The 16,415-nt window shown below is 38.6% G+C and overlaps 1 protein-coding gene across 2 annotated transcripts in view; it reads left to right on the top strand.

Moving 5' to 3' along the window:
• FGGY (FGGY carbohydrate kinase domain containing) overlaps positions 1-16,415 on the top strand; it is a 517,954-nt gene that overhangs the window by 14,660 nt on the left and 486,879 nt on the right. For both annotated transcript variants that reach the window (XM_074265798.1, XM_074265799.1), the window contains exons 2-3: positions 6,936-7,150; positions 12,125-12,236. In XM_074265798.1, the coding sequence (XP_074121899.1) occupies positions 6,950-7,150; positions 12,125-12,236 (313 nt within the window). In that variant the 5' untranslated portion in view covers positions 6,936-6,949. The remainder of the gene's footprint in view (positions 1-6,935; positions 7,151-12,124; positions 12,237-16,415) is intronic.

Raw genomic sequence — 16,415 nt, 5'->3', positions numbered from 1 at the left:
GTAGCTGTGTTACACAAAGGGAGATGTGTTTGGTTTGAATGTTTTTAAGGAGTCACACCAAGAAGGCCAACAAGCCATGGGGGTGAGGTAGGGGTAGGGATTTCAGGTAAGATGGAGTTGGGTTTCTCTCTCTCCTCCTTACCCCCTCCATCTTTTTTTCTTGCTTCTTTGAGACCTTCAAGACTCAGCTAAATCTCAGCTAAAAATCCTACCTTCTCTAAGAAACCTAGCTCGATTCCTGTGCCTTCCTTCTTCTGTTTGTCTCCAGTTTGTTCTGGATACTTCTTATTTATTTTTAATTATTTGGCCTCCCCCATTAGGGCAAAGGCTCCTTGAGGACAAGGGCTGTTTTGACCTTTTTGTATTCCCAGTGTGTAGTACAGAACCTAGTATGTAATGATTGCTGACTGCCTTCCTATTCAATGGCTCCATCCCATTCCACTGTTCTCTCCTCTCCTCCATGATTTAATGCTCTCTTTAGCTTCTGACAGAAGTTTCACAATAGCTTAAAAGTTGGAGGAACCGAAGGACCCAGCCTTTCAGATCCAGTGCAGAACAAGCTGGAGGGATAGAGTTATCAGGAAGGATGTGGCTTTCACTTCCCAGGTGGAAGTTGGTAAGAGACGAGAGAGTGTGATATCTCCCATTTAGTAGGTGTCTTTTTCTTCCTTTTTAAAAAACTGTCTGTGAGTTCTGCAGGCTTGCACACTGACTGGGAAACCTTTTGGGTCAGGCTTTGCTGTCCCTGGGAACAGTCCTTCAAGCCTATTGGAGCCAGATGGCATGTCAGGGGATTCATAAGTGAACCGTGGGACTACAAAGCTTCCCAGCACCTGGCAGTGTTTTTGCAAGAAGCAAGGCTCATGTTTCAGGGAGCTTTGCCCCTTGAACAACCTCCAGGGCCAGCATGCTTTTGCTTATGGGTTTTAGGTGTGGAGAAATCGAGATCAGGGCTGTTTTATTTCTCCTTGTTTTTCTTAAGAATTAGTTTTATTATATGATATCTCTGAAATATTTGGCTAAATGCACTAGTCAGAAAAATGGAAGCTGAGTTAGACATGATGTGTCAGTAATATGTATTTCCTTATGGTTCCACTCATCATCCTTATGACTCCCAAAGCCCAACCAAACAAACACTCCATGGCTATCACTCCCAGAGATGTCTCGTCTCTCCCTTTCAGAATAAAAGTACCTTGAAGACAAAGACTGTCCGGGGGTTGGGTGTTTATCCCTGCTCTTAACATACTTTGGCACTTTAATTAGCTTTTTATATTAAATTTATTTATTTAGTTATTAATTTATACAATTAAATTCATTTTTTTATATTATATGCTCAATAAATTAATCAAATTATTTAATTAAATAAATTAATTAAAATCACAAATTTACTTAATTAACATTTTTCTTTAATTATTTTGTGATAACTTTAGAAATAAGAGATATCAGAGGTTTCGAAACTTAATCTATTATAAAGGGGAAATGTCTGCTAAGAATGGTGAAAACAAACATTTCAGTATGTATTTGAGACTTACAAAGGGTTTATCAGATCCATGCTGTACCATATGCTCACAAGGCTCACATTGGCTGTGGGCCATCTGAATATGGCGGGTGGACCTAGCAAGGAGACTGTCTTAAATCCATAACATGTATAAAATCCGTAGGAGATGGAAAGTGAGAACTGGACATAGTAATGGGTTTGGCTGGGGAGAGAGTGTAGCGAGCTGTCGTCTCCAGAAGCTGCTGGATCGCTCTCTGGGAAGAGATCTGCTGTGTCTACTCAAATCTCTCTGACAGATTCTTCTTCCTGTAACGAACCGTTGTCTCCAGGCAGTTGCTGTTAACTCTTGTCCAGAAGAGTGACTTCCCTTACTGCAGAGAGCCCCGTCAAGCCTGATGCAATGCAGTCTTTCTTCTTGAATCCTGGCTCTGAATCTCCTCCAGCTCTTATCCTTCTCCAGGCCGATCTGCTCTCTGCGCCCAGTGCTGTCTCTTTTTATCCTCCCAGAGAATGGGCGTGGGATAATGCAAGGGCTTCTGGGAAGAACCACCCCAGCCAATGAGCTTGCCCCCTCTATCAAGTCAACCTGAGTTCTCACCTTGTAATTGTCCAGAAAACCTGAATTCTCACCTTGTCACCATCCAGACAACCTGAGTTCTCACTTAGTAATCCTAACATCTCCCCCTTTCTTTTGATTTAGAACATAGGACAGTCATGACCTTGAAACATAAATCCATCAATATGGGAAGTATTACAGATAATTACATAAATTACATAAGCACATAGTAACATAGTAACATAACACATGCTAGAAGTATATAACATAATCATAATCAAATAATCATAAATTGAAAATTTATAAATGTCCATAAGTCCATTGTCCATTATTCTCATCTTGTGTGAGGAAGTCCAATGATTCCTGCTGGTTTTTAAAGTTCTTTAACAGTCTTCTTATTATCCATGCTCTTTCAGTGTCAGATGTTTCTTAGATCTTCTCCTTTATTTTGAGGTCTTTCTCTTTTTCTGTCTCTCTCTGGTGGACAAGGCGAATATGACTCGTTGGCACCCATCTGATTCCTTCTCCTGCTGAAGAAATACAAGCAAACCCTCTCCCCCAGGCAGTTAACCTTTCTAATTTCCTTCTATTTACCACTTTCTAAATCTCTTCTCATCATCTGACAATTACATTGGAATTGTTTGCACTGGATACAGTCCTGTTGGTTTAAAAGGCCTGTATTCTCCCCAAGTGTAATCCATTTTTGCAATCTGATTGCCTTTTGGCTCACTTATCAGGTAATCCCTTTCTGCCATGTGATTGCTTCTCTGCTGAATGATTAAATCAGAGTCCTGGCCTTCTAAAGGTTCTTTGGGTGTAACATCAGCTGCCATCATGCCCCAAGTCTTTTTTGCCTGGGGCCCTGGATCTGGGCCCCTCATCCCATTTCCCTGAATTATTCTACACTCTGATGCCCAATGGAGTCCTCTGTTGCATTTTGGACATGGGGTTTTAGGTCTTCTTTCACCCTGTCTTCTCACTGTATCTCCATACCTACACTGAGCTCTTAGATGTCCAATTTTTCCACATTGAAAACATCGCCGAGTTTCTCTAGAAGGCCCTTGCCAGGAGGGACCCTGTCTTTCCACATTCATCATTGTCCGGGTGTAAAAAGCATTTGTTTCCACTGTAGCACAGCGTCTTATGATCTCCTCTAAAGGAGCATCTTTGTCTAATCCCCATATAATTCTTTTGCAAATCTCGTTGGCATTTTCCTTAGCCAGATGTCTGGTCATTATTTCTGTAGCTGAATTTTCTCCAATAGTTCTTTTGACAGCAGTTTGCAAACGTCCCACAAAATCTGCAAAAGGTTCATTGGGACCTTGCTGTATTTTAGTGAAAGCCTCTCCACGATCTTTCTGTCCAGGAAGGACACCCCAAGCTTTTATTGCAGCCTTAGCAATTTGTTCATATATTGTCATGGTATAATTAATCTGTTCCGAATTCTCTCCATACTGACCTTCACCAGCTAAGTGCTCAAAAGTGAATTGTGTGTTAACTCCTATTTCCAAATTGCATCTGACTTGAATTTTACATAATTCATGAAATTCCGCAAGCCATAATAAATTTTCTCCAGGTTCCAGACATGTCCTTGCTATGGATTTCCAATCATTCGGGGTTAGGACTTCATAAGACAAACCATCTAGTAACATTTTGACATAAGCTGAAGTAGCCCCATAAAGGGTACAACCTTTTTTCAAATCCTTAATTTTATTCAAATCTAAAGGTGCATATCTTCTCCTTTTTTTACCTACAGAGTCAATATCTTCAATCACAGGATATGCATGTATAAAATCACTTATATCCTGTCCTTCTCTCTTAGCTTTAACCAATGCTTTTTCTAATCTTGTCATAGGCTTAGGCTGCTTCACAGGCAATTCTGTTTGTGTTTCTGCCTCTTCCTCTCCTCCTTCTTGCTCCACCCCTGAAGGGTTAATTGAGGGAGGAGATGGGAGGTGCTCCTGTTGCTGTTACTTCTACAGGAAGAAGAAGGAAGGGAAGTCACTTCTAAGGACAAGAGTTAACAGCAACTGCCTGGAGACAACGGTTCACTACAGGAAGAAGAATCTGTCGGAGAGATTTGAGTAGACACAGCAGATCTCTTCCCAGAGAGCGATCTGGCAGCTTCTGGAGACGACAGCTCGCTACAAGAGAGGAACAAAAAGAACCTGAAATCAGAATTGTCATTTCAGAAAAGAACAAAAGTTTGGAAGGAGCTAATAGTCATTGCTGAAGGGATGACTGAAGCGGAAGACTATCCCATAGTATGGGAGAGATAGGATGTCCTCCTAAACTTCACTTTAGCTTAGTCAAGGGCAAAGCCAAAATGTGTGCCTGTGTGCCTGCACATGTGTGTCTAAAAGGGACAGAAAGGAACCACAAACCAGCCATGGAGAGTCTCATCCATTTGTACTTAATTCAGTTCAATAGACATTTGGTAAATCCCTATCATGTGCAGAGCAGTGTGCTAGGATATCAAAACAAACAAAAAAGTGGTGAGACCATGTGCATGGCAGTCGAGCAGTAGAAAATATACACAAAGGGATTTCAAGATGGAGAAAATGGCAGTCATTAGAGCATCGGGGAAAGCTGGCAGAGCCCCTGGAGCTGGGCTTTGAAGGAAGCTAAGAGAAAGAGGAGAGGAGGAAGTGTTACCCTGAAGACTCAAAAAGGGAGGAACTGAAGTCCCTACTCATCCTCAGAGCCTGGGCTGACTTAAGGGAGCAAATATTTGGATCTGAACCTTCTTTTGGTTGCGCCATTCACCTCTTGTGCCTGTCCCACTCCTCTTTCAAAGGCCTTCCTTTGCTGAAAGTCAAAATTAAAAAATCAGAAAAGAGGGGAGATTGTTGGGAGGGAACCAGCTTATTTTTGCTCAGTCTCACAAGTAGCTGTCATATATCTCCTGGCTAGAACCAATCATCTCTTAGCATCTCCTTGTGCAAATTTAAATGGGAAATCGAAATTCTCCTTTTTGATGTCTGTCTTGCAACATTGCTTAAGTCATAAGCAGTAGTCCAGCACAATGGCTGCACCAGGGCTTTAATGTGAACTGGAGGATTTTCTAACTGCCTTGGGGCTTTGTATTGTGAGTGGCTTAGGATGAAGATTGGTAGAAGCTTCTACCAGCTGTAGAGATGCTGAGACACAGAGATATTGACAGAGAGAGAGAGAGAGAGAGAGAGAGAGAGAGAGAGAGAGAGAGAGAGAGAGAGAGAGAGAGAGAGAGAGAGAGAGAGAGAGAGAAAAGAGACAGAGACAAATATAAAGAAAAACAGAGACAGAGACACACACTCATACACACACACACATACACACACAGAGAGAGAGAGACAGAGAGACAAAAAGAGACAGAGACAGATATAAAGAAAAAACAGAGACAGAGACACACACTCATACACACACACACACAGAAAGAGAGAGAGAGAGAGAGAGAGAGAGAGAGAGAGAGAGAGAGAGAGAGAGAGAGAGAGAGAGAGAGAGAGAGAGAGAGAGATTGGCTTTGTACTTTCAATGGTGGTTTAGGATGAAGTTTGGAAGAACTTTCTACCAGCTATAGAGATGCTGAGACACACAGAAAGATTGACAGAGAAGGAATGATAGAGAGACACAAAGACAGAGAGAGAACAAAGACAAAGAGATATAGACAAAGACAGAGAAAGAGACAGGCAGAGACAAAAACAGAAAGACAGAGAAACAGATAAAAATGAAGAAACAAAGAGAAAGACAGACAGACAAAGAGAAGTAGGCCAGCTCTGTGATACCATGGAAGTCTCAAATGTACTATAGTTCCTAAGCTCATGAAAGCTCTGTAAGGGAGAAAACTCTAGCTGTCAGATCTCTAGTTCTTCCTTTCGCCTCTTTTTTGGGTCCTTTCCCAGTTAGTTGGCACTTGAGACTTTATTTGTAACCTGACCCAGCTTTCTAAAGGCTTCCTGACATGCCTTCAGTAGAGAGAGCATTCAGGTACCTTTAATAGTGGGCTGCAACAGCCCAGAAGGCTTCTGGAGGTGACATAGCAAGAGTTTGTGAGCAGCAGATTTCAATCAAGCATATCAGAAAAGTGATGAGAATATGGTAAAACTAGTGAAAAATGGTGACGTTCCTTGGTGAAGATGCTACTCTTGTCAGCAGGGTTTGGTCTTTAAATTGTTATTTTTCAAGTGAAGATGATTTTTTCCTGGTTATTAGCCAACTGTTTTATTGAAGCCCCCTTGTGGGTAAATAAAAGAGATTCATCCAGAATGGACATTGTACATGGACAATATATTGGATGCAGAGTTGAATGGGAGGGGAGGAATGAGCTGGGATACTTTGGGAAAATTGTAAAATGCCTTTAATGACCCCAAACTTCTTCTGAAAAAAAATTATTTAACGTGCTTTTCTTAAGGGCCTACTACATACTATGCCTTAGTTGAACAGGCAACAAACACAGCAGCCAGCGGTGACTAGAAAAAGAAAACCACAACAATAAAAACAACCAAGATTTATACAGTAGTTTAAGGTTTGAAAAGTCTTTTATGTATTATCTTAATTGATCCACACCATCATTCTGTGGAACTGATGTTATTACTATCCCCATTTTACAGATGCCACCCAGTAAAGTGACTTTCTCGGAGTCAAAGAGGCAGGACTCAATCTTAATTAAGTCTTTCAATCAACAGCTAACATGTATGTAACACTTATTATATGCTAGCCAATGTACTAAGCACTTTACAATTATCCTATTTAATCCTCAGAACACTATTGCAAGATAGGGACTATTATCCCATTTTACAGATGAAGAAATTGAGAAAAATAAAGATTAAGTGACATTGTACTATGGATCGGGGATACATTCTCAACTCCACTCTCATTACTATCTCTTGTCCTTACTTACAGCAGGTGTCCTCACCATGACCAGTGGAAAGCAGGAGCAGATGAATTACTACGTGGGCATTGATGTGGGGACGGGCAGTGCTCGAGCAGCTTTGGTCAGCCAGCAGGGGACCCTTGCTGCTTATGCAGAGCACCCCATCCAAAGGTGGGAACCTCAAGCAGACTACCATGAGCAGTCCTCTGATGATATCTGGGCTGCGTGCTGCATCGTCACAAAGGTAGGGCTAAGGCCAGAGGTCTTTGTTGGAAGGGATAAAGAGGTTGTTCTTTTTTCAGGTGTAGGATGACCAAGGGGGCTTCTGGGATGCAGTAGAATGAGTAGGACCTCAGCTTAAGTGTTTGATTTACTATGTGAACTTGGGTAATTACTCACAGACATGACCCAAGGTATATGTTTCACACTCCTATCTGTTAATTGATGATGATACCAGATTAAGTTGGACTCCTATGCTTTGGATAGGGAAGACTCATAGGATCATAGATTTATAATTGGAAGGGATCTTTGAGATTTCATTTTGCAGATGGGGAAACTGGAGGTTGGAGACAATAAATTACTTGCCCAGTGTAATAAGTAACAATGTAGGATTTGAACTCCAGTCAAACAATACCATAACAGGAGCTGTCCGTGGTACTGTGTTGCCTCTTTTTTTTTTCTTTAGGTTTTGTGTGACAATTCTTTGTTCTATTTTGCTAACCTGCAAAGCTAGAGATAAAGAGCTTCCTTTGTCCTCTATTTTTCTTTAAGGATTCTATTTTTTAAGTGCTGATTTTTCTCTGCTCTCTGTTCTTGAATTTGGCCCTTTAAATATTCATAAGATGCTTAGTAATTTGCAGATGGACAATTCGCCGTTCTGTCATTATTGATCAGTCTTCTCAAACATTAATGAGCCCTGTGCAGCAGGGAGTGCCCAGAGAAGAATCGAAGAGGTCGAGGAGCTGGGGAGAGAAGATGAAGTGCAATCATCAAGAGAAATCAGCCTCTCTTCTGCCTGTTTAATTTTCCATTCTTTTTGGTGTGAATCGGCTCCTCTTTGCCCTAGGGTCTCTCCTGTTCTTCTAGCACATAACCTCTTCTGCCATTAAGGAAATTGTCAAGGAGAAAATGTAATTCCCTGATGAAAAGCTGCTTTAAAATAGTCTACTCTAAGTATAGCTTGGTTTTAATGGCTAATTTTTATCATCTCCAAGTGACGGCCAACTTATTACTTGTTTGCTTTCTAAGAGTTCTACCAGTCATCATTGACCATTCATCAAAAGAGACACAGGGGAGCAAATAGAATACACCCAATTTAGTCTTGATAAAAGGGAGGTTCAAGGTTAGGCTTTAATCCTCACTGGTCTGGCTTTCCCTCGTTTCTACTTTACAGAGATATGTCTTATTTCCCTGAATTTTCTCCATTTATTAATAAAGAATCATAAAATCTCAAAGTTATAAAAGACTGGTCAGAGGTTACTGTTCAAGCCCCATTCAAATTATGGATTCTCTTAACCATATTTCTGACCAGTTGTCATCTAATCTTTATTGGAGGACCCAAGTGGAGGGAAGAAAAGGGACACAGCCTTCGGTGTGCTGTAAAGAAAAAAAATGTAAATGATGATACTTGAAAAATAGCTAGGGCTGATATGAAAGGAAGTGAACTGCTCTTCAGTGAAGGTCTTTTCATAAAGACTAAATAACCAATTATTTCAAATGCTGGAGAAGGAATTCTGGCTGAGGTACAGCTTAGAGTCCCCTGCAGTTCTTTGGATCTGTATATATGATAAACAAGAGATCTGTTCAAATATATTTTGTCATAAAATTTTTGAAATATGCAGAGCCACATTATTTATCATTGCAAAAAAAACTACAAAAAACCTGGAGCAGCTAGGTGGCCCAGTGGATAGAGCATCAAGAGTCAAGAAGACTCTTTCTTCAAATCCAACTTGAGATACTTACTAGCTGTGTGCCAGCTAGTTGCACTTGGACAAGTTGCAAGTTTATTTGTCTCAGTTTCTTTATTGTAAAATGAGCTGGAGGAGGAAATGTCAAACCATTCCAGAATCTTTGCCAATAAAATCCCCAAAGGTTCATGAAGGGTCAGACGTGACTGAAAAAAAAAAAAAAAACTGAAAAAAAACTTTAATATCTTAATATATCTTAATAAATGAGAAATGATGCAATAGAATAGTAATGTGCTTTTAGACAGAATAAATTGAAATAAAAAGAACAAACAAACCTAGAAAGGCGTCTTTGGAAAATCTTCCAACACAATGCCTGCTCATAATAAGTGCAAATGTTTATCGAATGACTGAGTGAAGACCCATGTACCAGATGAACCAATATTTCTCCAAACATGGTCCTAGCCTTTTTTTTTTAAAGCTTAAAAAGATTGTTAATTAATAAATAAGCATTTTTGAAATGCCTACAGTAAGCCAGGTTCTGTGTTAGGTGTTAGAGCTACAAATAGAAAAAATAAAACCATCTATGCTAGCAAGAAAGTATATTTGATCAGAGAACAGACTAAACCATTTATACGGAGTAACTCATCAATCCCACTACCAAGAAATGCCCAGAAAGTCTAAGACAAGAAGGAAAGAACACAATATATACTTACACATATGTGCATATGCATTTACATGCATGTATACACACATTAAGTGTGTATATATGTATCTGTGTGTTTATGTTTGTGCATATATACATATACATACATGTATATCAAACTATTCATCAGAATACTTTTTGTTGTTGTATTAGCAAATTACAAATGTGCCCATTGAGGCATTACAGAGGCAGGTAACTAGTACATTAGAGTCAAATTTGGACCTCGATACTCATTGGCTGTATAACTTAGGGCAAGTTATTTAACTTCTGTTTTTGCCTCAGTTTCCTCAGTTGTAAAATGGAGATGATAACAGCACTTTAGTACCATGGATAGCTCCAGATTTGGTAGTGTTCAGTTCCTACACTCATCACCTGTATGACACTGGGCAGAACTTATCCTCTCTAAGCCTCAGTTTGCCCATCTGCAAAATGAAGTCTCTAAGATCAGTAATTTTAGTCAAATAAGACTTCTCATGACCCCATTTGGAGTTTGCTTGACAAAGACACTGATGCATTTTGCCATTTCCTTTTCCAACTCAGGAAACTGAGGCAAACAGGGTTAAGTGACTTGCCTAGGGTCATAAAGATTTGAAGTTGGGAAAATGAGTCTTCCTCCCTTCAGGTCTGGCTCTCTATCCACTGTGCCACCTAGTTGTCTTATGCCTAGCACATTGTAGGCATTTAATAAATGCTTGTTTCCTTCATTTCATTTGATCTTTTTCTAGAATGGTTCAATAGAATATTGCTTGCTCATGGTTATAAACAGAGAAAGAAATGGAAAATGATACATATAATATGATTAATAAGTTTTTGCAGATATGTTGGGTGGCAACATTTATTTTTAACAAGGAGTTATTAAATGACTGCTACGTTCTAGTTACTGGAGATATAAAGACCAAAGTGACAAAAAATAAATCAGTCAGTCAACAAGTATGTACTCAGTCCCAACTTTGTGCTGCTAGGCATTGTGCTATTGTGAGAAAACATTATGTAAACATCAGGTATTAAATCTTGTCTTTTCTATCCCAACAGCATCTTGGGAAACTTATCCTTTCTTTTTAATATCTCCGAGCTACTTCCCTGCTTCAGGTTCCCATTAACTCTTTCCCTAACTGGTGTCTATGTCTCAGACTTTCCCCTCTAAAATCCACTCCCATTGAGAAGCCAGAGTGATGTTCCTAAAGCAAAAATCAGTTCCTTCAGAAACTACACAGGTGAAAATCAATAATGAAGTTTGCAAAACCCTAGAGAACCAACTTGGGGCCAAACAAGAATGTGGAGAAGCTATTTCCCCTCCTTAGATCCTTTGTAGTCCTGCTGCTGGTAGAGTCATGGATGTGGAAAACTGCAAATTTCTTACATTTTTTTCCCATAGTATCAATCATTTTTTTTTGGTGTTTCTTCCTTTTTTTTCTTAGAACAAATAAACAAACAACCTTTGTCATAAAGTTTTTCTCTCTGGACACCATTCCTTATAGTCATGAAATCCCAAAAAACAAAAAATCTAGGCAATAGGAAAACAAAATTTATCCATAAAAATCAGTGAAAATAATCCTTAATAGTTCCCTCTGCCCTTTAGGACTAAATATCTTTTTCTCTGTTATATAAAGCCTTTCACAGCCTGATCCCAGTCTATCCTTCCAGGCTTGCTATGTATTATTGCCAGTTCCCATCCAATGGTCCAGGTAAACTGACTTTCTTGTTTCTTATACATATCTCCAGTTGATATGTACTTTCCCAGCTTATTCTCCATGCCTAGAAGCTATTTCTTCCTTTCTTTTGTTACTTAGAATCCCACCTTTCTTCAAAACTCAAATTAGTGCCAACTACATGGGGGATTTCCTGATCCCCTCTGTCAAAATTTATTTCTCTTTGAATTTATTTTATGTATTTTGTTTACAAACTCTTTTGTGAACAAATTCCTTCCTTCCTTCCTTCCTTCCTTCCTTCCTTCCTTCCTTCCTTCCTTCCTTCCTTCCTTCCTTCCTTCCTTCCTTCCTTCCTTCCTTCCTTCCTTCCTTCCTTCCTTCCTTCCTTCCTTCCTTCCTTCCTTCCTTCCTTCCTTCCTTCCTTCCTTCCTCAATTGTGGCTAAGTGACTTGCCCAGGGTCACACAGCTAGAAAATGTTAAGTGTCTGAATTCAGATTTGAACTCAGGTCCTCCTGACTTCAGGGCTGGTGCTCTATCTACTGTGCCACCTAGCTGCCCCTACAAATTCTTTCTACCAATATGACAGAAGCTCCTTGAAAGCAAGTTTGTAGATAATAAGTAATTAACAAATTAGTAAAATAGTAAAAAAATAGTAAATTAATAAATCCTTTTTGATTGAATGATAAAAAGATTACCAATGTGTTATAAATTGTCAATTTTGGAGAGCACAAACTCTCCTGACCATGATACAGAGTATTTTGAGGGAAATAAAAACAATACCAGTCCAGAAAAGGAAGTATTAAAGTCTCATTCTTAAAGACTTTACATCTTGGATGGGTAGTTGTATATTTTATGTGAGAGGAAATAGGAACTCCTCCAAAGATTCTTGAGCACACTTCATATCTAGTGACCATAGGTACAGGCCCATCTGATTCAGGTGCATTTTCTCTTTTTACAGAAAGTGGTACAGGGGATAGATGCTACTCGGATTCGAGGACTTGGTTTTGATGCCACGTGCTCACTGGTTGTCTTGGATAAGCAGTTTCGGCCATTGCCAGTTAACCAAGAAGGTAAAAATAAGATGGATGCAATCCATTTAGCCATTCTGTGCAACCCCACAACAGGACATTGCTGAAGCATACTGTCCTTAATTCCATTCCATTCCTCCCCTTCCCACACAACCTATAGGTGCTAAGGTCCATTCACCCCTAGTTCTTTAATAGTATTTTGTTTCCAACACACTGGAGCACTTATTGTATATAATTTTTAGCATTATATTGTATTATTATTTGTAGATATAGTACATTTATTTCTTATCAATAATACTAATATTAAATAATAAATAACTAATATTAAATAAATAATAAAATGATAAATATAAAACAATAAATAATTAAAATAATTAAATAATATTAAAATAAAAAATAAATTAAATACTAAACAAATAATTTAATAAATGGATTAAACATTAATATTAAACAAATAATAAATATAAATATTAAATATGAGAAATATTAAATAAATACTGAAAATGGTACTTATCTCTTATTAATAATATTAATATTAAAAATTAATATTAATAATAAATAATATACTTATTACTTACTATGCACAAGGTATTAGACCTAAGGAAACTTCAAATACACATTCTGCCCATAAATTGGTCAACTATGTCAAAGAGATTTTTCACAACCATTGTTTCTACTTTCAGGAATCCTTGATAGATCATGATCATGTTGCCCAGAGACCCAGCTCAGTCTGTCTGGTTCAAGAGGACAGAGCTAGTATCTCCTCAGAACTAGATATTAGGAAGGAAGCCTTTTTTGGGTTGACCAAAGAAATGACTTTCAAACAACTCAAAGTGTCTAATAGTGGAACTAAATGCTTTGCGTAGTTTTGAGTTCTTCTGCAAGCATTTTTCCTGAGGAGAGACCAAGAGGCTGTCTCTTAGAATCACGGTGCACTGCCACCTCCAGAGAAGCATCTTGTGGGCATCAGGCTATTGCAGAATGGGGAGGGATTTCAGGGGCCACTGAGTTTGACCCATATCTGAATAAAAATCCCCAATTCGGCATACCACATAAACAGCCATCTGGTTTTTGTTTGAAGCTGTTGTTGTTGAGTCATTTCACTCATGTCTGACTCTTTATTATTACCCCATTTGGAGTTTTCTTAGCAAACACTAAACCATTATGCCATTTTGCTGAAACTTCCAGGATAAAGAGACCACTGCCTCCTAAAGTAACCCATTCCATTTTGGGATGGCCATAGTTGTTAAGAGTTTTTTCCTCTTGATATCAACTCAATTGTGTCTTTATACATTGTACCCATTGCTCTTTGTTCTGCCTTCTGTAGCCAAGAAGAAAACAAGCCCAATTTCTCTCTCAACATGGCAACTGTTGAAATATTCCAAAAAAGCCTGAAATCTTCTCTGAGGCTTTTCTTCTCCAGGCTAAATATAGATAGGTCTTTTGTATTTTGTCATAGGTATGGACTTCAAACCCATTACCATACTGGTTGCTCTTTCTGGACACTCTTGAGCTTATCCTAAAAGGGAAGATAAGGGACAATGGATTTCTGGACTATAAGGACCCTTCTATCCTTGAGCCTTTATAATATGAATGCAAAACCATTGGCTAGATGAAAAAAAAATGGCAGCGATATGATACACCAGGCTGCAATGGCAGCTCTCCACTGGTCCAGCTTTTGCTGATCATAATGACCTCCTGTGTACAGGCCCTCCATTAAGAGGCTCAAGAGGTCAAAACCCTCATTATAAGTGATGAAATTATGTTGTACAATCCCAAAGGTTAAAAAACATCCAAGCATTACATGCATCCAGCTTTAGGTCAGGGCCCTGCCCCAGGCTTAGTGCCTTTCAGCAAGATTAAATTAAAGCCAGATTTGATCTGAAACATATTAACCTGTGTTGGAATTAGGAGTTGATTGTTTCTTTTGTGTGGGGTATGTGTGTGTATGTGTGTGTGTATCTGTATCGGGGGAGTCCTGTTAGTCTCTGTACTCTCTTAGCCCTGATTGTTTCCATGTGCATGGCCCCATGGCTTTCTGGGGATTGTTCCTGATCCATCACACACAAAACCACAGAATCTCAGAGTTGAACTGGACCTTTGTACCCATTCAGAAAGAATCTCCACTACAACATGCTCAGGTGGCCATCTGGTGTCTGTTGAAGACCTCCAAAGATGGGGAACCCATCATCTTTCCAAATGGCCCATTCTACTTTGGGCTAGCTTTCATGATTAGGAAGTTTTTTCTGGCATTGAGATTTCATCTGATGACCTGCAACTTCCTCCTGGTCTATAGGGGAAAAAAAAAAAGAAAATGAACCAACAACAACAACAAAACAATCCCTCTTTTAACTGAGAGCATTCATGGCCTCTTTGTACTTTCTTCTCCACGTGACACAACCTCAGTTGTTTCTATGACATGATCTTGAAGACAGCTTCCTGGAAGGCAGGCCTGAGTTCAAATTCTACCTTAGACACACTTCCTAGCTTTGGATCTGGACAAGTCTTTAACTTCTCATCCTTAGTTTCCTCATTTGTAAAATGGAAATAAAAATAATAGCTGTCTCCAGAATTATGAAGACTAAATACAATATTTGCTATATAAATGCCACTGATGATGATGATGATGATGATGATGATGATGATGACTATTGATACTTCTTTATCTCCTAGTCTGCTTAGTTGGAGTTTGCCATAATAAGGTAGCTTTTGAGCTAGAACATTGGGTGTTCAAGTTTCAGGCTCTGGGGCTGGCTTGGGGCTTTTGGAGACACACTCAATGCCCAAGAAAATTCTTTAAGACTCAGTTGGGGAGGAGAGGCTGACTTGAATTGGTGGAGGGAGTCTCATCCCAAGAATTCTCTCCACTAATGAAATTCCTGGTCCCTATTTTCATTTTCCTTTCTACTTACCACCATTCCAATCTGGGGAGCAGAAAATGGAAAATGCATGTTTACTTTTTTTCTAAAAAAAAACCAAAAAACAAAAATAGAACAATTTAACAGAAACGAATAAAGAAAATCAGTTTTATTCTGATTTTTTTTAAAGCAGTGTTTCTTTAGTTTCTTCTTTGGCAGACTGGTGAAGCCTAAAGACCCCTTCTTGCGAATGTTTTAAGTACATAAGAGAAAATTACAAAGAAAATCCATGCAGTTTTCAAAATATATTTTAAAAAGAGAAAATAGTTCATAGATCCAGATCAAGAACAAAGGTTCTTAATAGTTGGCAAAATCCAGGAAAGTAAGAACAATATTTTGTTAAACTGCGGATTGCCCTAGCTATATTATCACCATATTTTTGGGTTCTAGGATTGGGTTAGGACCTACGATTTCCTTGATGTAGGAACTCCACATGTGGGAACTTCCTCTACCAATTAAGGTCAGCAGTTGCTTTGTAATTGATGTTTTCAGTTGACTGGTGGGACTAATTGCCATACCTGAGGTCCCTCGACTGGCATCAATCAGAAGCAGGATTGAAACCCACTTCTTGCCTCTTACTTAATCCATATGCTTACAAAATATGTAAGTGATCATCTATGAAATGGATTCTTTGGGTTATTAGAGGATTTCTTGTAGAATTCTTGTAAACTAGGAGTTTTTAACTCTTTCAGTGTCACATACTCCTTGGGCAGTCTAGGGAAGCCCATCAGGTTTCTTCCTGGAATAATTGCATTTAAATGCTTAAAAAATGCACCAGATTTTGAAATTATATTAAATTATATTGAAATGTGATTTTCAAGATATTTTTAAAAGTTCATAGAACCCAAATTAAAAATCCATGCTAAAACAGTGAACTCTGCTAATGTATATAACAGAATAATTGGATTTTTATTTTTGTATGTCTTATTGATGTTTTCTTGTTTCACCACTAGCAATTTCCAGAAACCATCATCCCGTAGATTCTTTCCCTGTCATCAATCAAAATAATCTGCATTGATTTTCAAAGTTCCATCTACACACAATGTTTAAAGAACAAATCTACTCTGCAAAAAGTGGGTAGACCGGTAGTTGATTTTGTATCAACCAGAGTAGAATTGAGTGATGTGAGATGGAGGTGGAAGAAGAGATAATGATAAATATAGATATAAATGTGTGTGTAATCATATGAAACCGTATATTTACATATGCATAGAGAAGTACATCAATCTATGTCTATATAGATACCTATATATGAATCTTTATTTCTATGTCTGTGTAATGTGTACATATATGCACATATATA

This window comes from Sminthopsis crassicaudata, chromosome 4, assembly GCF_048593235.1.
Source record: "Sminthopsis crassicaudata isolate SCR6 chromosome 4, ASM4859323v1, whole genome shotgun sequence".
Classification (NCBI taxonomy): domain Eukaryota; kingdom Metazoa; phylum Chordata; class Mammalia; order Dasyuromorphia; family Dasyuridae; genus Sminthopsis; species Sminthopsis crassicaudata.
The sequence above is the reverse complement of the archived record's forward strand: the minus strand, read 5'-3'. Positions and strand labels throughout refer to the sequence as shown.